Source organism: Girardinichthys multiradiatus, chromosome 15, assembly GCF_021462225.1.
Source record: "Girardinichthys multiradiatus isolate DD_20200921_A chromosome 15, DD_fGirMul_XY1, whole genome shotgun sequence".
Classification (NCBI taxonomy): domain Eukaryota; kingdom Metazoa; phylum Chordata; class Actinopteri; order Cyprinodontiformes; family Goodeidae; genus Girardinichthys; species Girardinichthys multiradiatus.
In genome coordinates this window covers 32,972,337-32,995,849 of record NC_061808.1, presented here as the reverse complement: position 1 = coordinate 32,995,849, position 23,513 = coordinate 32,972,337, and the positions used below count along the sequence as shown (strand labels likewise).

The 23,513-nt window shown below is 43.4% G+C and overlaps 1 protein-coding gene across 1 annotated transcript; it reads right to left on the bottom strand.

Annotated features, from left to right (window-relative positions):
• Nucleotides 1-2,048: 2,048 nt before the first annotated feature.
• LOC124881846 (adenosine receptor A2a-like) lies at nt 2,049-21,603 on the bottom strand. The gene is made up of 7 exons (XM_047387668.1): nt 20,663-21,603; nt 11,585-11,696; nt 9,049-9,138; nt 5,502-5,704; nt 2,756-2,978; nt 2,396-2,469; nt 2,049-2,265 (listed from the first exon to the last, which is right to left on the bottom strand). The coding sequence occupies exons 1-7, from the start codon at nt 21,601-21,603 to the stop codon at nt 2,049-2,051; spliced, it is 1,860 nt and encodes a 619-aa protein (XP_047243624.1).
• Between the last annotated feature and the right edge of the window lie 1,910 nt (nt 21,604-23,513).

Here is a 23,513-nt window from a genome sequence, read left to right as displayed (position 1 = left end):
CAAGACTTACAGCATGCACTGGGGCATTTCGCAGCCAAATGTGAAGCGGCCAGGATGAGGATCAGCTCCTCCAAGTCTGAGGCCATGGTTCTTGACCGGAAAAGGGTGGCTTGTCTTCTTCAGGCGGATCGGTGTGGCAACTGCGGTAATGAGGACGCCGTGCTAGTCCATTGTAGTGAAAAGAGAGCTGAGCCAAAAAACAAAGCTCTTGATTTACCAGTCGGTCTATGTTCCTACCTTCACCTATGGGCATTAACTTTGGGTGATAACTGAGAGAATGAGATCAAACAAGATATAAGCAGTGGGAATGAGCTTCCTCAGTAGGGTGGCAAGCACACCCTTGGAGATAGGGTGAGGACCCTTTCCATCTGGGAGGAGCTCGAAGTACAACTGCTGCTCCTCCACATCGAGTGGAGTCAAGTGAGGTGGCTCAGGCATCTGTATCTGCCTCCTGGACACCTCCCCCGGGAGGTGCTCCAGCCATGTCCCACCAGTAGGAAGCGCAGAGAATGGCCCAGAACACGCTTGAAAGACTATGTCTCTCAGCGCTGGCCTGGGAACGCCTTGGGCAGCCCCCCAGAATGAAGTGTCTGGGGAGAGGGACGTGTGGGCATCTCTACTAAGTCTGCTGCCTCCCCACCCCATACCCTGATAAAAGGGAAGGCGACGAGTACAAGTATGAGTCTTGCTGCAGCACTTTGGATCAGCTGAAGGCTTTTAACTGCATTTTGTGGACATCTTGATAGTAAAGAATTACAATAGTCCAGCCTTGATGTCACAAATGCATGGACTAGTTTTTTAGCATCATTCCTGGATAGGATATTTCTAATTTTGGCAATATTAAGAAGGTGAATGAAGGAAATCCTACAAAAACGTTTAATATGGGACTTAAATGACATGTCCTAGTCTAAAATAAGTTTTTTTACTTTATTACCAGAGGTCAATTTAATACTGTCCACGTTAATTGATTGACTAAGCAGTTTCTTTTTAGAAGGCTCTGGTCCAAAGACTACAACTTCTGACTTATCTGAATTTATAAGAAGAAAATTTAATGTCATTCGGATTTTTATGTTTTCAATACATGCCTGTAGTATATCTAACTGGTTCGGGTCATCAAGATTTATGAATAAATAAAGGTGAGTATCATCAGTATAACAGTAGAAATGTATCCCATGCTGCCTGATAATTTTACCTATTGGAAGCGTATATATAGGAAAGAGATCTGGCCCAAACACTGAACACTGTGGTACTCAACAATTAAGTTTGAAGATGATTTATGATTTACACGAACAAACTGGAATCTGTCAAACAAATAATATTCAAATCAATGTAGTGCTGTTCCTCTGATCACTACGGCATGTTCTAGCCTTTGTAAGAAAATATTGTAATCAGCTGTATGAATGCAGCACTGAGATCTAACAGAACAAGTATAAGTCAAGGTAACTTTATTTACAAAGCACATTTCAGCCAAAGGTAACTCAAAGTATATATATATATACATACTACGAAATAGCAGATAAGCAGTTAAAATAAAAATAGTTAAGAATAAGCAACAACAAATGAAAAGGTTTTCAACCTTGTTTTCAAGGAGCTCAGAGTAGGAGCAGTTCTGCTGTGCATTGGAAGCTTATTCCAGATTTTTGGGTATAAAAACTGAAGGCTGCTTGAACGTGTTTTGTCTTTCGTGTAGACAGGCTTGCCATCGAGGAGCCAGGTGGGTGGAGGGGGCCTAGAAGAGGTTTCCAGGCGGAACATGATGTAGGGCTTGACCCGGGACGCATGAAACGATGGGTGCATCCTCATGGGGCAGGGTAGTTTGAGGCGGACTGCCACCACATTCACCACTATGGCTATAGGAAAAGGACCCACAAAACGAGGTGCGAATGTCTTGCTCTCCACTCGCAGGGGGAGATCTTTGGTGGAGAGACAAACCTTTTGTCTAACTTGGTATGCTGGGGCAGGAGTCCGTTGGCGATTAGCAGTCCTGGATTGCACTTCAGACATAGCAATCGTGGTCCTTCTAGCTTTTCTCCAAACTCGTTGGGACCTCATGGCAGCAGCATGAGCAGACGGGATCTTGGCCTCCCTTTCTTGGAGGGTGAACACCAGTGGCTGGAATCCATGGATATGTAGAAGGCGGACAGACCAGTGGTGCTTGATGTAACCGAATCGATGGCGTGCTCCACCCACAGTAGGTTGTGCGACCACTTGGTGGGATCGGTGTCACAGAGGACGCGGAGCTTGGTCTCTACCTCTTGATTTGCCCTTTCAGATTGAGGATGAAACTCAGAAGACAGTCTGATGGAGACTCCCAACATAGAGCAAAACTCTTTCTAGAAGCGTGAGATGAATTGAGGATCTCTGTCTGAAACAAAGTCTGTAAGGAACACCTTACAGGCCAATATCTCCCCCATCTCTATCGCTGAGGGGAGCTTTTGAGGAGGGACCAGGTGGACAATCTTCGAGAACCTGTCAATGATAGTGAGTATGACAGTATGACCATTAGAAAAGGGCAAACGTGTGACAAAATCCATTGCAAGGTGAGATCTAGGATGTGACGGGATGGGTAGCAGTCCAACAACCCCGGAGCTGGGTGTCTTGAAGATTTGGCTTGGCTGTATTGATGACAGCCCGAGATTAACTCCTTCACATCGTTGATAAGGGTACGCCACCAGAAATGAGACTGAACCATCTGCAAAGTTTTATTGATTCCAGGATGACAGAAAAACCGTGACTTGTGACTAAACAACAGTACCTTTTGGATCAGATGATTCGGTACAAACAGACAATCTCCTGGGCATGAATCTGGTGGAGGATGGTTCTGGGTGGCGTCCCTGATCTCTCTCTCCAGATCCAGCATGGTAACATAGAGTCTAACAGAATCCTGGAGGATGAATTCTTCCGCACCACTGGTCACAGAATCATACTTTTTATGAATCCTGGAAAGTGCATCTGATTTGACGTTCTTCGTCCTGGATCTGTAAAACAAGGAGAAGTTAAAACATCGAAAAAACAAAGCCGAACTGGCTTGTCTCTTAGCAGACTTGAGGTATTGCAAATGTTTGTGATCAGTCCACACAATAAATGGTTCCTTGGATCCCTCCAACCAGTGCCTCCACTCCTCAAAGGCAAACTTGACAGCAAGGAGTTCTCGATCCCCTACATCACACTTGCATTCAGCCGTGGACAGGGACTTTGAAAATAATGCACAGGGGTTAACACAACCATCAGCAGTTTTCTGACTGAGAATAGCACCTACCCCAGTGTTTGATGTGTCGACTTCCACTTTGAATTGCTTTTCAGGGTTAGGGGTACGAAGAACAGGTGCAGTGGGGAAAAGAGACTGGTGAATACTTTTTTGGCCAGATCATTCCACTCAAAACGAAGCTTGGAAGAAGTTATTGCATGGAGGGCTGAGGCAACCTGACTGTAGTTTCGGATGAATTGACGATAAAAGTTAGTGAACCGCAGAAATCTTTGGAGTTGCTTTTGTTCAGATGGAGTGGACCACTCTGAAACTGCTGTGGTGTTAGCGGGATCCATGGTGGTTCAGGAGAAGGCGAAGGAGAACCAAACAGAAATGGAGCTTATGGGACTCTAAAGTGACTCAAAATGTTGTCAAGGTAAACATATACATAATGTCCCACTATGTCTCTAAGAACGTTATTGACCAATGTTTGGAACACTGCTGGGGCATTGGTCAGACTGAACGGCATTACAAGATACCCGTAATGTCCAATAGGGGTGTTAAAAGCAGTCTTCCAGTCCTCCCCTTCTCTGATGCGGACAAGGTGATAGGCATTACGGAGATCCAGTTTTGTGAAGAACTTAGCCCCCTGAATAAGGTCAAAAGCCGAGTCCATTAGGGGAAGTGGATAACGATTCCTGACCTTTAAGTCAATGAGATATTGGTAATCAATACATGGTCTAAGGGAGCCATCCTTCTTGACCACAAAAAAGATGCAGCTCTGGTGGTAGAGGAAGAAGGATGGATGATGATGGCTTTTAAATAGTCCTCCACATAGGTTCTCATGGCAAGATTCTCCGGGGCCGACAGAGAATAAAGATGCCCTCTAGGGGTGATGTTCCCGGGAGGAGATCAATGGCACAATCATATGGCCGGTGAGAGGGAAGCATTGAAGCCCGAGACTTGTTGAACACATTGTAAGAATTATGATTATAGATTAATTAATATGTTTATCAAGAAATATAATTAAAAATATTAAAACATTTGCTCCTTCAAATGACGATGGGATTTAACATGACTCCTGTCTCTAAACTATCTAGCTGGGACAAGAGAGAAAGAAAAAAAAAAAACTTGAAATGCACTACTAAGGCTATAAACTAGCTGTGTTTGTGCAGGTTTTAAGGTGTCTGCCGTGGTGGACTTTAAGATTTTCTCTACTAAATCCAGCAGAACTAGGCAAGTAGGTATCAAAGCCTAGGTGGGACTGTCTACAGATGAACCAGACTCTTTCATAAGACTTTGCATGAAATCTCTGGCAACTTGTGTGTCCATTAAATCATTTTTAATCACTTCTGTGAGGGTCTGCAGTGCATGCATGTTAATGGAAAAATAGCATACAAACTTACAGTTTAACACTGTGTCGTGGAAGTTAGTTATATTTTAAAAAAAATTCTGTTGAAGGAAGTTGTTAAAAGTTATTGCATGATAGCGTGAGTTTTGAAACATGTACCTATTTAAATTGGTCCTATGCACTGGTCTCTCCTTTCCCAGACATGGAGACAAGCTCTGTTCTTGGGGAGCAGAGTTCGATGTAGAACTTCATCTGGTTCAGCAAAAGAGCAGCAGTTGGGATGATGGTGTCATTTGGTACTGACAAGCATTCAACCCACTTAATGAAGCTACATGTCATAGGAGGAATTTGTTACCTCCTCCTAATTCTGGAGCTGGTTCGACCCAGTCGGTCTGAAGGTAGAACCAAAGTAATGTAACCTCCCTTCGCTGAAGCGGAGGTTGACTGAGTGGCTGCGATGGCTGTAACAGGCAGCAAGTTAAGCATCCTTGGATGTAGACCTGAGTGTTGTGAGATGTTGGAGGCCAGTACGCCATCTGTTGGAGGGTGTGGAGTGTGGCTTTGTATCTCCTATGGCCCAATACAGGAGAGTAATGGGTGTAGGCTAATGTGACCCCCTTTGGTCTATTGGAAGAATGCTGAAAGCATGGGAGAACTGTTTTATGCCAATCTGCACACTGGAGGTGCACACTCTGGCTGTCTTAAGGAGAAGGCAGAGCTCATCTGCTGAAAGGAGTGTGTGAGTGTGTTGTGCCTCAGTTAAAAGGGGATCTTCAGGGCACAGCTCTCTACTGGTTGATGAATTTTCCAGCCAGAATGCAAGAAGCACTACTGGTGTGCATTTGGGTTGCTGGGTGCACACATTTCACCACTTTGGGATCATATGATTTCACACCTGGGTTCTTTAAAGAGCAAAGAAATTATGCATGACTGCAGGGAGGAGTTTTCTCAGTGGCTGGGTACAGCTGTGTTCCAGAGGTGCCCATGTTGGGCTCTGACGAGGGCCTCAGAGGTTCTTTGGGCTCATCTAAGCTGGCAACCTGGTTGTTTACAAAGGATGATTTGCTGCTTGCATCCAGGGATTTTGGCACCTCCTCCTGGACCGAGAGCTGGTCCTGGTGGCAGTCAATGAGCGGGGCCAGCCTGTCTGGAGAGGATGGAGAAAGCTGAAACAAAGTTAAAGGACCTGAAGGCAGATGAGCTCAAGAAAGCTTTCATCCCAAAAGGGGGGGCAAACCCCCCACCTCTCAGGTACCTGATTTACATTTTCACTCACAGCAGCCACAGCAGGAGGCACACTCAGACAACAGGCATCCAGTGCCTACAGAGTCTCCGCTTCCTAAACTTAGTCAATGTGTTCAACTTACATCCACATACCCTAACGGAAGTGTGGGAAGTCAGATGGTCTCCAGTGGTGTCCTGCTAAATCCAATTGCAGTGAACAACCACCAAGATGACCGAGTGCCGGACTCAGCATGGGCAAGTGGTCCAATTGGGTGGAAGGAGCAGTCATCCAACCTGATCTGCACCCTTCCCCCTTCTGACTCTGTGTCAACCCCTAAGGGCAAGGAGAGATGCACATGGTCCTCAAGTGACTCAACCCACTTCCACAGGCACAAGTCCATTCATTAGAAAGCTCTCATTTAAATCATGAGAAAGCTTGTTTCCTTCCCCAGACATAGATCATGATCTTCCACCATTTCATGAACCTAACCAGCTTGACTTCTCAGATGGACACGGTCCACCTTGGGAGCATGGTGTCTGTTTTAAGCAGCTTGAATCCCTTGCTAAGGACATAGAAGCTTTTGATCCAGGTAGTCAGGAGTCAAATATTGATGCTTATCTGCTTGAGGTTGAACATTGTCTTCTCGACTTGTGTTTTCCTTCTTCTCATGAGAAGCTGAAGATTATTTGGAAAACAACAGCTAAGAGTGTTCATATGTTCATAAAAACGTTTCCTCCCGAAATTAGTGACAGCTATCCAGCTCTCTGCCAGGCTCTTAGAGAGGAGTGCTATGTTTACAGAGATTAAGCTGCTGCCACTTTTGATGCTTTGACTGTTCTGCAAAGAGAGGATGAACATTCCAGAGAATATTTCCAGTTTGAAGACTGCTTACTTTCAGGGATGTTATGCTTAAGGTCTTGAAGAAGACCACACTTTTAAGTCTTTGTTTCATCCCAACCTCCACATAAGCGTGCAGTATGACGTGACCATGCATTGCATAACAGAGAATCTCTCCATGCAGGGGATTCGTAGCTATGCACAGGTTGTGTGGGAAACACGTGTCCGTTCAGACAGAGCAGGAAAAGGCAAAGTTAGAGTGTTAAACATTCAAACTGAGAACAGGCCTAAGAAGAAGCGCACAGTCAGTCCCCAAGTGATGCAACAGAACCAGGGGTGTGGTAACTGGCCTCAGCCAAAACCGAAGCTACCAGTCAAAAGACCAACACATTTTCACAGTGCAACATCAAACTGTAAGGTTTGTGGTAAAGAGTGGAGGCACTCCAAAGATGTCATCACAAAGGAGGAGTTTGAGATGATCTGCAGGTGCGTTATAACTGAGGTAACGGCGTTCCTAAAGACATGTAAAATCTATCAAACAAGGTATGAAGATGGTAAATAATTTCCAACACCCTATATTCTGTTTTAATCTTTTTCTTTATGATTTTGGACTTGGGAAATTAATAAGGTTTAAAAGCAGTATTATGATGGTGTAAAAATTATTACAGGATTTTTCTTTTGTTCTTTAAACATTTTATTAGTGTTAGTCTCTATCCAAACCTACCTCACTCCTGTCCAAACACTAACCTCTGAACTGAAAATGAACTGTTGAACTCTGCCTACCTACAGGAACCCAGTGAATCTTTTCACATGCTTGAGGACTGACGGTTAGCCCCAAAGACTGTGAACTTCATCTCATTCTTCAGAACTAAAAGGGGGATGTTGGGACCACAGCCATGGGTTACAAATAAAAGGCCAGTAAGAACTTTTCTGGAACTTTCAAAATAAATCACATTAACCTACTTCCAGCACAACCAGAAACAGGGAATAACGGCGGGCTTCCCGTGACATCACTGTCCGAATTAAAACCCCGCTTTTGCATCAAACTGACCTCTTCCACACAGGTCCCCAGAGGAACTGGACGGAGGGACACAGCGCGCTAATGTCTCTTTGCTGGCAAATAGACATAACTCTTCAAACTGGATCCAAGAGTGTCATACAATCATGCAATCATATGCACTAAGTTAAGTAGAAATTAATTGCTGTTTGTGTATCCGCCATTCATTCATGAAGATAAATGGGGATAACTGGGAACTGGATCAAGATCTTTGCTTACTGTTTGATGAATGGTGGTAGGAGTGGAAGAATGATGTGGAGCCTGGGAGGACTGAATAGACGTTGCTGTGGAAACGGTGAGTTTATCCAGGAAGATGGTGAGTACTCTGCTGAGGCTTTGGGTGCGTATAGCAATTGTATTGTCCAGATCAATATTACTGATAGGAGTTACCTGGTGAGGATTCGGTGAGGTAAATGGTGGAGGGTGAGCAGGGTTCGCTTGCCTGGAGATGTATGTTTTGGAGCTGTCAGCCGGAGCTGAATCCAAAATGGGTTTCTTCAGAGGCTTAAGTACTTGGGCTGAGGCAGAATCCAAACTGATGACTTTGAGCCTGAGCTGAAGGTCGCAGGGACTTGAAACAAGGACTTGACGTTTCCTAGGAAGAAGCACATGAAAGGTAAGAGACTAAAAACTTTAACTTTAGACTGAGATCTCAAAGCTTGGCCATTTGGAGTTACCACAGAGGTTAACACTCAGGCACTGGAGTGCTGACATCTCCACCTTCTTATACTCCTCCAGGTTAATGGAAAGGAGGAATACCTGCTACCCTCCACACCGGAGGATCTTGGCAGTGAGGACAGGTTTCAACTGTGAGACATGAAAGGTTGGATGAATGTGGAGGCTGGCAGGGAGATGGAGACAGACGGAGGTGGGACTGAATATGGACTCAATTTCGTAAGGACCAATGAATCTGGGTGAAAATTTTCTGGACATGGATTTTAAGGGAATGTCTCTGGAGGATAGGCAAACCTTCTGCCCAGGTAGATACTGAGGAGCAGGTGAACGTTTTCTGTCTGCGTATACCTTGTTTTGCTGGGTTGTGCGGTGGAGTGCTCGAATGGTTGATTGCCAGACCTGTGTACAACGGTGGATGTGATGATTTACAGAGGTGATGGCTATGTCCTTTTTATTGGCAGGAAACAGAGGGGGCTGGTAACCTAGAGAGATTTTAAAAGGTAAAAATATCCATTAGCAGAGGAGATGTGAGCATTGTGAACATATTCCACCCAAGGTAAATATTTGTTCCAATCTGAAGGGTTAACGAATGTAAGGCATCTGAGGGTGGACTCGAGTTCCTGGTTCATGTGTTCGGTCTGACCATTGGATTGTGGGTGGTAACCTGACATGAGAGATATCTTGGCATCCAGCGCTGTACAAAACTGTTTCCATACTTGTGAAGTGAACTGTGGGCCACGATCTGAGAGGATTTCTTGAGGAATGCTGTGCAGAGGAAAGACATGCTTGACCAGCAGCTGGGCCGTCTGGAGCACAGAGGGAAGTTTCCTGAGAGGAACAAGGTGACAGGATTTGGAGAAACGGTGTACAATGGTTAAGATGGTTGTTATACCTTGAGAACTAGGGAGCCCGGTGACAAAATCCAACATGATGTTGGACCAAGGTCTTGTTGGGATGCTGAGGGGTTGGAGCAACCCTGCTGGGGATTGGTTAGTGGATTTGTTACGTGCACAAACAGAACAGGCTTTGACATACTCCTTTACATCTTTATGTACAGATGGCCACCAAAACCTCTGTGAAATGAGGGCTATGGTTCGACTGGTGCCTGGATGAGCTGAAAATGTTGATGTCTGAAACCAGTGAATGAGTTTAGAATGGACTGCTGAAGGGTTTGGTGGATCAGATCCAGGGTCAGGTTCCGATTGTTGGGCTTGGGTGACAATGCTCTCAATCTTCCAAGTTAGGGAACCCACAATGAAACTGGGGGGAAGTATGGTGGTTGGTTGTTTACCTGAGTCATCTGGTGAGTACTGGCGAGACAGGGTATCGGGCTTCAAATTTTTATCTCCAGGTCTGTGTTGGGACCCACAGCCATGGATTGCAACATTATCCGGTACAGACCTTTCTGGAACTTTCATAATAAATTGCATTTCACCTACTTCCAGCACATTTTGGGAATGGTCCGATCTCTTCCACGACGGTGACGATTGGGACAGGAGAGGCACAGTGCGCTAATGTCTCTTTGCTGGCAAACAGACATAACTCTTCAACTGGATCCGAGAGTGTCATACGATCATCGATCATATGCACTGAGTTAAGTACAAATGAATCACTGTTCGGGAAAATTAAGGTACAAGCATGGCTTGACTTTTCTCTCTGAGATTTACAGAGATTAACTGTTTCTAGAGAGTTCACAGCACGACGTCGAGTGGAGCAGTTTCCCAAAGCAAGGACATCGGAATGCATCACCGTGGTAACGTGCGTTTTGGGTCGGCCTGGCAGAGCAACCGCCCCCATCAAACAGCTATGGAGGTTAGCTGGAAGCTAACCATTTTGTTCAGAGCTTTCTTCAAAGTTCGTCGTCGCCCGGACAACTCCTCCTCAATACGGTTTACATACGAGGTTAGGGGTTTGGGCAGAGAGATTTAGGATGAAATGATCTAAACGTTTTTCATTTTGTGAAGTTTGGTTTTGTTTGTGTGAAACTCATCTATCTTAGTGCTAGCAGGCTATCTGCAGCACACGTGCTCAGTTTTGTGTTCTGTGTTTGTGTGTTTTTAAAGTTGAGCCAAATTTACTTGAAGGGTGATTTTAAACACAGAATATTGATCATAACGCTCCATCCGCATTTATGCATTTTAAACCTTTTATTAACGGTATTTTAAAGGTGTGTGTTTGATTCTGGTGCTAAGCTATCAGCTACTTTTGTTAGCTTTAACTGCTAACAGCTAAGAACACTAGCTTGCATACTTAAGCCCATTTCTCCAGAAAGATTTGGTTCATTTCCAAAATACCTCCCCAAATATTTGACTATTTCCTTAATAATATTTCTTTAAATATTATTTTAATAAATAAAGGCAGCTAATGAAACACCATTAAGCCCAATTTCTCCCAAAAGATTTGGCTCTTTTCCAAAATATTTCCTTAAATATTTTACTATTTCCTTAATAATGTTTCTTTAAATATTATTTTAATACGTAAAGGCAGCTAATGAGACACCGTTGAGAATTAGTCATCCAGAAGGTTGGTTTTATTCAGCAGATCATTCTTTAAAATATTATTTTATTAAAATAATATTTTATCTGATCTTGCATAGTGAATGGTTGTTTAAAGGTATGCTGATTATTGCCTAAGTTGGTTCCAAGACTAACTTAACTCCATTTCCAGATTCTTCAAGACAATCCTTGGTTCTTAAACATAAACATTGCATGGTAATGTTGCATCACTCTTTTGGTCATGGTTGGTCATGGTTTCAACCATCTTTAATCAACTTGTTTATATTGTGCATAGCACATTAGTCTTCCTTATTCTTTCATTCTGCTTGGTAATTTAGTTGGATTGTTTTAGCATAGTAAATAGTTTGTTGATTGAAATATGTTTGACTTTGAGTTGACTTATTTTTGTTAATAAATTCTTGTATTTTAAGAAATTGTGTGAATTCATTCCATGTGTGTGCAGAGTTTTGCTGTTCAATAATGTCAGAACTTGGCTCACTCTTTTCGATTGTGTCCTGATACCACCGCCTTACTGGGCTGGTATTCACAGGACAACCCTTAACAGATCGAAATATTATTTGATAAAATATTAAAGTATTAATATTAAATATTAAATAATATATTCAGATTCATAGTCACAACCTCTGTATGAAATATAAAGGTTAAACCGGGAAAAGAACATAGACCAGCGAGCCTGACAAGAGTTTCAACGTTTGGCTGATTGGATATAAGCAAGATTTCTGTGGTCAGTCCATACCAGCACCGGGTGAACTACACCCTCCAGCCAGTGGCGCCACTCCTCCAAGGCCAGCTTAATGGCTAGGAGTTCACAGTCTCCCACATCGTAGTTTCGCTCCGCATGGGACAATCTACAGGAGAAAAATGCACATGGGTGAAGTTTGCCATCCGAATCAGAGCAGTGTGACAATACGGCCCTTACACCCTTGTCTGAGGCATCCACCTATAAGATGAACTGTTTTGTGGTATCTGGGTGAACCAGAATGGGTGCCTGGGAAAAGCTTTCCTTAAGACGGGAAAAAGCTGTGTCGGCTTCTGGAGTCCACTTGAATTGTTGTTTGGTAGAAGTAAGGGTGGTTAGGGGAGCTGCGACCAGGCTGAAGTTTCTTATGAAACGTCGGTAGAAGTTTGCAAATCTGAGAAAACGCTGAAGCTGTTTGCGAGAATCTGGAGTAGGCCATTTGAAAACTGAATTGATCTTTTCTGGATCTGAGCGAATCTGCCCACCCTTAATATGAAGCCCAGGAAAGTGACTGATGGCTTGTGGAACTCACATTTCTCTGCTTTAATGAAAAGTCTGCTCTCAAGGAACCGTTAGAGGACTAAGCGGAAGTGAAGTTGATGCTCAGTGATGTCTTTGAAATAAATGAGGATATCATCAAGATACACAAAAACAAAGAGGTTTAAAACATCTCTTAACACGTCGTTAACCAAGGCTTGGAAAACAGCTGGAGCATTGCTGAGACCAAATGTCATCAACCAGGGACTCGAAATGGCCAAGGGGGGGTCTTAAAAGCTGTCTTCCTTTCATCGTTGTGACATATCCAGACCAGGTGGTAGGCGTTGCGGAGATCTAGTTTGGTGAATATTGTGGTGTCTTGGACTGGTTCAAATGCAGAAGATAACAGAGGAAGAGTATATTCATTTTTCAGTGATCTGATTAAGCCCTCTGTAGTCTATACAGGGATGAAGTGAACCATCCTTCTTACATACAAAGAAGAAACCAGCCCCTAACGGAGAGGAAGACTGACGGATGATTCCAGCAGCTAGTGACTCTGAGATGTATTTTTCCATGGCTTGTCTTTCTGGGCGTGAAATATTGTATAGGCAACTGGACAGAAGTGGTGCCCCAAGAAGGAGGTCTATTGCGCAGTCATAAAGACGATGGGATGGAAGTGATGTGGCTCTTGATTTACTGAATACCTGTCTTAAATCCAGGTACTCCTCGGGAACTTGTGACAGATCTAATGGCTCAGTCTTCACTAAATCGACCGAGGTGGAAATGGGTGAGGCAGTAGACTGTAAACAAACAGATAAACACTTTGTGGACCGGGATTCAATCCGTCCTTCTGACCAGTTTAGCTGGGGGTTGTGTTTGTGCAGCTAAGGAAAACCTAAAACCAGTGAGCTTTTAGAAATGGGGAAGACAAAAAATTATATTTTTTCATGGTGGTTTCCAGAGATGATGAGTTCAACAGGCGATGGGTAACTCGGTGGAGTGTTTTCCCGTTAAGTGCGAGGACTTGATGGGGTGGATCCAGGGGTTCTATGGCTATTTCAGCTTGTTGTACTAGGGACTGATCGATTATGTTTTGTTCACACCCGGAGTCTATGAGCACAGATAGATTTAACTGATCTTGATTGAGTAGGAGGGTTGCTGGCAAGGCTAATCTAGGGATCTTCCTTCTCTTTTGGTCGAACTGGGCAGGGCATCACAAAATTATCTGATAATCCACAGTATAAGCACTGGTTAGTCTGCCTGCGCCGTTGTTTTTCTTCAGGTGATAACCGGGTGTGTCCTAACTGCATAGGTTCAGGTTCAGGGGAATTCACACTCATCTGGGGGCGTGGTGATTGTGACGGGACAGATGGACGGGATCTATCCACCACTTGTTCCCTTTTAGAACGCTTTCTTTCTCTCATTCGGTTATCCATCCGAGTGGCCAGGGTGATATATTCATTCAAAGTTTTGGGCTCACCAACCAGAGCTAACGTAACGTAACGTAAGGGCACAGGAGTGCCAGCTGGAAGCTGCTGCTAAGGTACGAAATTCATTAGAAAGTTCAGACAGGTCTATTTACCTGTTTCAGCGCCATCAGGCGATGGGCCACACTTGTTTCGTCTAAATCCAAAAAGAAAGTTTGTTTAAACTCTTGGATAAATTAATCAAAAGAATGACCAAATTGATTACAGAATGTAAATCTTGCTTCTGCCTAACGAAGCGCTTTTCCAGTTAATAAACCTAAGATTAATGCTATTTTTGCGTCATCATGGGGGAAAGACTGTGGGTAACGATTAAACACCAATTAACACTGTAACAAAAATTACAGCTACTCTTCTCACCGGATAATTTTTCCGGAGTTGGGGAGGTGACGTTATGGGAGTAAGGAAGTTGATGTGGGACCGGAGGAGAAACTGGTGACTCAACGGCTCCCTCTGGTGTCTGGGATGTCTGGATGTTTAGGGCGTGTTGAAGGAGTGAAGCCATCTGATCTAGCTGTTGGCTTGAATGTCGTTGTGGTTCCAGGAGGGTATGACATATAGATCCATGTGATTGGATCTGGAGGCTGTGTTCGGCTAAAGCCCCCCATGAGTGTCTCTGCTGGGACAGATTGGCCTGAGTGTTCTGTCATTGTTTTCTGTACGGATTTGACCCACATGCAGAATCACACTGAGGAGGCAGGAGAAAAGTTGAACAAGTTTATGATCTGGAGGCACAGCCCTCTGCGGCATCTAGTGGTGAGTAAGTGTTAGCAGCAGGCAAAAAAACAATACATGAACACTCCCAGACTCCAACAAATATTTTCCTAAATATTATTTTACTAAACTTGAAAACTAAGTAACCATCAAGCCAAATTTCTCAAAATAATATTTCCTTTATATTATTTTACTATTATTTTACTTGTACTCGTCGTACTCGTCGTCTTCCGCTTATCCGGGACCGGGTTGCGGGGGCAGCAGACTCAGCAGAGACGCCCAGACGTCCCTCTCTCCAGACACCTCCTCCAGTTCCTCCAGGGGGAGCCCAAGGCGTTCCCAGGCCAGCCGAGAGACATAGTCCCTCCAGCGTGTCCTGGGCCGTCCCCTGGGCCTCCTCCCGGTGGGACGTGCCTGGAACACCTCCCGAGGAAGGCGTCCAGGAGGCATCCGGTATAGATGCCCGAGCCACCTCAACTGGCTCCTCTCGATGGGGAGGAGCAGCGGCTCTACTCCGAGCCCCTCCCGGATGGCCGAGCTCCTCACCCTATCTCTAAGGGAGTGCCCGGCCACCCTACGGAGGAAGCTCATTTCAGCTGCTTGTATCCGGGATCTCGTTCTTTTGGTCATGACCCAAAGTTCATGGCCATAGGTGAGAGTAGGAACGTAGACCGACCGGTAAATTGAGAGCTTTGCTTTTCGGCTCATCTCTCTCTTCACCACAACGGACCGGCACAGCGCCCCCATTACTGTGGCAGCCGCACCGATCCGTCTGTCGATCTCCCACTCCATTCTTCCCTCACTCGTGAACAAGATCCCGAGATACTTAAATTCCTCCACTTGAGGCAGGAACTCCCCTCCAACCTGAAGAGGACAAGCCACCCTTTTCCGGTCGAGTACCATGGCCTCGGACTTGGAGGAGCTGATCCTCATCCCAGCCGCTTCACACTCGGCTGCGAACCGCCACAGCGCATGCTGTAGGTCTTGGCTAGAGGGGGCCAGCAGGACCACGTCCTCCGCAAAAAGAACAGACGAAATCCACTGGTCCCCCAACCAGACCCCCTCCGGCCCTTGGCTGCGTCTAGAAATTCTGTCCATAAAAGTTATGAACAGGACCGGTGACAAAGGGCAGCCCTGCCGGAGTCCAACATGCACCGGGAACAGGTCCGACTTAGTGCCGGCAATGCGGATCAAACTCCTGCTCCGCTCGTACAGGGATCGGATGGACCCTAATAAAGGGCTCCCGATTCCATACTCCTGGAGCACCCCCCACAGGGCATCACGAGGGACACAGTCAAATGCCTTCTCCAGGTCCACAAAACACATGTGAACTGGTTGGGCAAACTCCCATGAACCCTCGAGCACCCTGTAGAGGGTATAGAGCTGGTCCAGTGTTCCACGGCCGGGACGAAAACCACACTGCTCCTCCTGAAGCCGAGGTTCGACTATCGGGCGGACTCTCCTCTCCAATACCCTGGCGTAGGCCTTACCAGGGAGGCTGAGGAGTGTGATCCCCCTGTAGTTGGAACACACCCTCCGGTCCCCCCCAGTCTGCCAGTCCAGAGGCACTGTCCCCGACCGCCACGCAATGTTGAAGAGGCGTGTCAACCATGACAGCCCTACAACATCCAGAGACTTGAGGTACTCAGGGCGGATCTCATCCACCCCCAAAGCCTTGCCACCGCTGAGCTTTTTAACCACCTCGGTGACTTCAGCCTGGGTGATGAAAGAGTCCAACCCTGAGTCCCCCTGCCAAGTCTGTCCGGCTTTCTCCTCCTCCAGCGGATCCAACTCACCACCAGGTGGTGATCAGTGGACAGCTCAGCCCCTCTCTTCACCCGAGTGTCCAAAACATGCGGCCGAAGGTCTGATGATACGACAACAAAGTCGATCATTGACCTCCTGCCTAGGGTATCCTGGTGCCAAGTGCACTGATGGACACCCTTATGTTTGAACATGGTGTTCATTATGGACAATCCGTGACTAGCACAGAAGTCCAATAACAAAACACCACTCGGATTCAGATCGGGGAGACCATTCCTCCCGATCACGCCTCTCCAGGTGTCACTGTCGTTCCCCACGTGGGCGTTGAAGTCCCCCAACAGAATAATTGAGTCCCCGGTAGGGGCACTATCCAGCACCCCCGACAGGGACGCCAGGAAGGCTGGGTACTCTGCACTACCACTCAGCCCGTAGGCTGAAATGATAGTCAGAGACCTCTCCCCAACCCAATGGCGCAGGGATACGACCCTCTCATCCACTGGGGTAAACCCCAACAAGAGACGGCTGAGCTGGGGGGCAACAAGCAACCCACACCAGCCCCCCGCCTCTCCCCATGGGCGACTCCAGAGTAGAAAAGAGTCCAACCCCTCTCAAGGAGATGGGTTCCAGAGCCCACGCTGTGCGTGGAGGCGAGCCCGACTATTTCTAGTCGATATCTCTCGACCTCCCGCACAAGCTCAGGCTCCTTCCCCCCCAGCAAGGTGACATTCCACGTCCCTATAGCCAGCCTAAGCATCCGGGGATCGGGCCGCTGAGGTCTCCACCTTCGTCCGCCACCCAATCCTCTTTGCACCGGTCCCTCACGGTTCCCCCTGCAGGTGGTGGGCCCACTGGGGGATGGCCTCGCATCTCTCGTTTGGGCTTGGCCCGGCCGGGTCCCGCGAGGAGCAACCCGGCCACCAGGCGCTCTCCGACGAGTCCCGACCCCAGGCCTGGCTCCAGGGTGGGACCCCGGCTCCGCTGTACCGGGCGACGTCACGTGCCTCGATATTTTGTTCTTCATGAGGGATTCTTGAACCACTCTTTGTCTGACCCATCACCTAGAGCCTGTTTGCCATGGGAGACCCTACCAGGTGCATTTAGGCCCCAGACAACATAGCCTCTAGGATCATTTGAGCACTCAAACCCCTCCACCATGTTAAGGTGGCTGTTCAAGGAGGGGTATTATTTTACTATTTCCTTCATATTTCTTTAAATATTATTTTAATAAATAAATGCGGCTAATTAACATTGAGAATTGGTCATCCAGAAAATTGGTTTTATTCAGCAAATCATTCTTTAAAATTTTATTTTATTAAAATAATGTTTTATCAGATCTTGTATTGTGAATGGTTATTTAAAGGTATACCAATTATTGCTTAGGTTAGTTCCAAGACTAACTTAACTTCTTTTCCAGATTCTTCAAGATAATCATTGGTTCCCAAACATAAATAACATCGCATGGTAATGTTGCATCACTCTATGATCAACTTGTTTATATTGTACATAGCCCATTAGTCTTCCTTATTCTTATTCTGATTGGTAGTTTAGTTGGGTTGTTTTAGCATAGTAAAGAGTTTGATGATTGAAATATGTTTGACTTTGAGCTGACTCATTTTTGTTAATAAATTCTTGTATTTTAAAAAGATTGTGTGAATTCATTCCATGTGTGCGCAGAGTTTTGCTGTTCAATAATGTCAGAGCTTGGCTCATTCCTTCCAAAATCCTAATGCCACCACCTTCTTGGGCTGGTGATCACAGGACAACCCTTAACAGACCGAATGTTTATTTAATAAAATATGAACGTATTAATATTAAATATTAAATAATTAATATTTATAATCACAACATAGGTGCAGACAAACAGCCCAGAATCATGACATCAGATGCAAAACAGATCAGAAAAAACCTTCACTACTGGTATTACTAGATCTCAGTGCAGCTTTTGATACTGTTGACCACACCATCACACTAAGCAGGGTAAGACAGATTGGAATTTCTGGAACTGTTCTGAGCTCATATCTCGGCAACAGAAAATACTTTTTAAATATAAAGAAAGCTTTTCATCAGAATATCATTTTCTAAACAATGGTATTTCTCAAAGCTAAATTTTAGGTCTCACTTTTTTACAAGCTGCCACTGAGTAATGCATTAATTTCCATAGCTACCTTGATGACACGTAGCTCCACCCCAGTTGTATTTGTTGTGATTATGAATGTGAATCTATTATTTAATATTTAGTTAAATAATATTTAGGTCTGTTAAGGGTTGTCCTGTGAATATCAGCCCAATAAGGCGGTGGTATTAGTACAAAATTGAAAGGGATGAGCCAAGCTCTGACATTATTGAACAGCAAAACTGCACACACATGGAATGAATTCACACAATTTCTTAAAATACAAGAATTTATTAACAAAAATACATCAACTCAAAGTCAAACATATTTCAATCAACAAACTCTTTACTATGTTAAAACAACCCAACTAAACTGCCAAGCAGAATGAAAGAATAAGGAAGACTAATGGGCTATTTACAACATAAACACGTTGATCAAAGATGGTTGAAAACCATGACCAAAAGAGTGCTGCAGTATTACCATGCAATGTTTATGCTTGAGAACCAAGGATATCTTGAAGAATCTGGAAACAAAGTTAAGTTAGTCTTGGAACTAACTTAAGCCATAATTGGTATACCTTCAAACAACCACTCACAAAGCAAGATCAGTTAAAACATTATTTTTCATAAAATAATATTTTAAAGAAGGATTTGCTGAATAAAACCAACCTTCTGGATGACCAATTCTCAACGGTGTTTAATTAGCTGCCCTTATTTATTAAAATAATATTTAAAGAAATATTATTAAGAACCAAATCTTTGGATAAATGGGTCTTAATGGTGTTTTCTTAGTTATCAAGTTTAGAAAATTAATATTTAGGGAAATATTTTTTTCTAGCTTGGAAACTAACAACCTTTTTGGGTAAATGATCTTTAGCTGCCTCTTCGTAGGCAAGCCTGTGTTCTTAGCTGTTAGCGGTTGGAGCAAACAAATGAAGCTTATGGTTTATCATCAGAATCAAACACATACCTTTAAAATACCACTAATAGAAAGGTTTAAAATACATAAGCGTGGACAACGTGTTATGGCCGATCTTCTGTGTTTAAAATCACCCTTTAAATAAAGTTTTTCTTAACTTAAACAAAAACCCACAAACACAGAACACAAACTGAGCACATAGTGTTAAGTCTTCAACACAAACAAAACAAAACGTCATAAAATGAAAAATGTTTAGATTATTTCATTCTAAACTGCTTCCATCTGCCCAAAACACTACCTCTTACATGACAATTGCTGAGGAAATGTTGCCCGTGGCGACGAAGTTGAGGAAAACATCCATAGTGAACAAAGGGTTAACTTGCAGCTAACCTCCGTAGCTGTGGGGTGGGGCAGCTCGTTCTTTCGTGCCAGCTGAACTGCACGTTACTGCTGTAGCCACGGTGATGCGGTCCCGTTGTCCTTTCTTCAGACCGGAAAAACTGCTGGCATTGTAGAGACAGGGTCTCTGCTGGGAACTCTCTGGAACACAGTTTGCTTCTGTCTATCTCAGAGAAAAAAGTCAAGCAATGCTTGTACCTTAATTACCCCCGTTCATGAATGAATACTGGATACACAAACAGCAATTCATTCCTACCTTAATTATCCCGAACAGTGATTCATTTGTACTTAACTCAGTGCATATGATCACTTGATCATATGACACTCTTGGATCCCGTTTGAAGAGTTTATGTCTGTTTGCCAGCAAAGAGACATTGGCAAGCTGTGTCCCTCCATCCAGTTCCGCTGGGGACCTGCGTGGAAGAGGTCAGTTTGTTGCAAAAGCGGGGTTTTTATTCGGATAGTGATGTCACGGGAAGTCCGCTGTTACACTTCTCCCTCGCTGTCCTGGGAGTAGGATTAATGCGATTTATTTTGAAAGTTCCAGAAATGGTCTTACTGGCCTTTAATGTTGTAACCCATTGCTGGGGTCCCAACATATTGATGTAATTTTTAACTTTATTTGAGATATTAAGCTATGGATAGCACAGAATTTCCATCATTTTGTTCAGGACAAAACTAAACAAACTCACAGCCTAATTTTTAACACTGGCAATGAAACCTTCAGATTATATCAAAAACCTTTTTTGTGGTGAGCTTACCAAGCTGACCACATTAAAAATGCTGTCATGAAAAAATATTCTATTTTTGAAGAACCTTGTCAGTGTGCCTGTTCCTATCTTATTCCAATCCAGAGACTTTAGTTCATGCTCGTATAACTCATAAAACAGATTGTAATGTTGCTTTCTAATAATCCAAAAAGACCTTTAGCTCTATTAATACTACTAAAGGCTTTGCTGTTGGTACCTAGAGAGAGAACAAATATACTTGATGACATATCTTTTTATATTATGACTGTTGTGGAACAGCCATCCTAAAGGCAGCTGAGCTTCTGGATATTTTTTCTTAACTAAAGTTGTATCTGTTTGTTCTGGCTTTTAGTTAGTTTTACTCTATAAGTAATATATGCATTGTATTGTGAGGTTTAGGATAAAAATGAAAGAAATAAATTATTGATTAGAACACATGAAAAGGTTTATATGTCACAGCAACTTTGTACTAGAAAAATTTGCTTGAAATATTTTACCAGAAATAATCATTTTGAAAGCCCGTCTGAACCACCTGTAGAAGAAAGCATATACCAATGGATTTAACACAGAATTAGACCACCCAAGCCATTTAAATGCTTCAATCACTAAATGTGGTATAGTGAATTTCCCCATACTGTACAAACCTATAGATAAAAAGTAGGGAGCCCAACACATCAGGAAGACTCCCAGCACTATAGCTAGAGTTGTGTTGGCCTTTTTCTCCATCTTGCTGAGAGCTGCTTCAGATTTTATGGTGTTCTGGATGCGCCTTGCCTGCCTTTTTGCCACCATCAAAATCTTAAGATAGATTGTTAAAATTATAATAGTTGGAATATAAAATGCAAAAATTGGTCCAGGGCTTGATTCATTTGTTGCTATAAATATCTTGCACCTCCAGCTAAGAGTTTCTTCACCTTTCCTACGAACTGTGATACTAATTGAAAGTAGAGCTGAAAGAGTCCAGCTTATCAGGATCATAGTCAGAGTAACACGAACATTCATTTTACTTGAATAAGTTAGAGGATTACACACTGCATAATATCTGTCAATAGATATGCAGCACAAGTTTAAAATGGATGACGCACACAGTAACATATCAAAGAGACCTCGCATTTTACAGAGTAAATAACTTGAATACAAGCACGACCTCATAGACAATATTGTGCTGAAAGGCAAAACTAAAGCCCCAACTAGCAGGTCAGCCACAGCCAGAGAGAGGATGAGGAAGTTTGATGGAGTGTGGAGCTGCTTGAAGTAAATGACAGAAACAATTACAAGAAGATTCCCACATATTATCAGAAGTGACAAAGTAACAGCAAAAACATTCAATGCATAAGAGGTCACAGTCTGTCCATGCAGCCCTGCTGATTCATTACATAGAAGCTGGCCTTCAACCATATCATCAATCCTGTTGGGATATAACTCATCAACAATAAAATCACCAATGCACTTGTTTTTATAGATTGAATTAGCAAATGTTTTAGTGCTCTGTGTGTTCTCAGCTTAGCAGGAGGAGGGAGAGCTGTGTATCCTTAATCTGTTAATGACTGAGCAGCATATTAGCGTTAGATTTATACCATCTCCATGTGTTCATTGGCTAAACTGGTTTGTGTCTTTGGTATCCAAGGTGAGATGTTCCCTGGTGTCATTTAAAGAACCAATTTACACTTTACTACTAATGCTATTGTGGTTTTATGTTGCATTTTATTTTCACCTATTTAGAAAAATAGATATATTTTACCATAATGCAATATTTAAAAAATTTTATTTAATTGTTGGTGCCTAAAGGGGAAAACTCCAATAAAAGCATGCTCCTAAAAAATATTTCACTTGCAAAATTAGGCATGATAGCATTATGTTGATATATGTAACAATAAATTGCTTTATAATAATGAATTAATGAATATAGAAATTTCTATTCTTTCTTTGTGTTATTTATGTATCAGCGTGTTAGATTTTTGAATATTTTATAAATTGTTCTCCTGTCTCCATTCCTTGTGTGCAGATTAGAGGCTGACATTTTTTCAGGAGTCCCACGGGTCACGGGATTCCCACGGGAATCCCTCGGGACGGGAGACAGCATCAGTAAAGATCCCGTGATTGGGACGGTACAGGATAAAAAATGAACGGGAGCAGACGGGAGCAGGAGCTAACCAATAGGAGGGAAAATAAACTAGGATCAATTGTCTTTGGAAATGTAAAACTGAGACTTTGTTATAAACTTTAAGAAAAAAAAACTTGAATCGATGCCGCCATTGTGTAGTTTTTTTCCAAGAAGCCTATACTATAATGCGAGTCAAACGAACTACACGACCCACAAGCCAACAGTGCTTCTGATCGATGTTTTCCACCTGCGTTCAGAATGGAGGGAGCAAACGCAGGTGGAGAACTGGACGTGGTAAAATTGGATTTGTAACGTAAAGTCGGAAGTAAGGACTTATCTATTAAACTCATAGAGCTGACAGGAAAGTCGCAAATATTACCGAACTTCAGGAGAGTTGAATGTAGCGGTTTTAAAACGCAGTCTGTTGCTTGTAAAATGTGTTTAGTTGTAATCAAGTTCACCAGTGATTAAGGGACACTTGTAAGGCAGATTCTGGATTAAATCAACCCTGCATCTCTTCATTCATCAAACCAAAAGTACCAACATGTGTCAAGTCTCATCTGACCAACAAAATTGCTGCATGTGCGCTAAAGATTTAAGAGGTAAGGTACGGAAGCCCGTGAGGGGACATGGGGAAATTTATTTATTTTGCGTCTCCACGCAATACTTTTGCGTTCGGCATTTTGGAGCAACAGCACTGCTCATAAAACAAACACTGATATGTGATTGATATGGTTTATTTGTCATATGCAGGTTAACACGCAGTAAACAATGCGATTAAATGCTTAGGATAAGAAGAACCGTTCAAATCACGATAAAAACAAAAACACTAATGGCGCACAAAAAAAAATACATCATGCAGCAGTAATAAGCAAATAAAGTGTCACAGATGTGGTTTCGTGCAGTATTATTGTTCAGTAGTTTGTTTGACAGCTTGTGGATAAAAACTGTCTTTTAGTTTGATTTGAAGATAATTTTATTTAATGCTGATTTCAAAATAAAACTCAATAAATCTCAAAACGAGTGTAGTGTTTGTTTCATTTTTGCAGTTATCTGGTTTGGAAACTATCCCACAAAGTATTGTGAAATAACGCAAAGACTATTGCGTGAGAACGTAAAAAGAGAAAAAATCCCCCTCGCGGGCTCCGTATAGAAAGGATTCATCAAGGGAAGATATCAAATAAATATGTTGTGAAATAGAAAA

Bases quoted from the DNA above. Each gene is read 5' to 3' on its own strand.
- LOC124881846 (XM_047387668.1), bottom strand. From the start codon at position 21,603: ATGGTTGAAGGCCAGCTTCTATGTAATGAATCAGCAGGGCTGCATGGA. The intron at 5,705-9,048 runs GTATGGAAACAG...ACTTTGTTTCAG, and splicing joins GCCCACAGTTCACTTCACAA to CTTTCTCCATCCTCTCCAGA. The intron at 2,470-2,755 runs GTACTGTTGTTT...TATCATTGACAG, and splicing joins CGAATCATCTGATCCAAAAG to GTTCTCGAAGATTGTCCACC.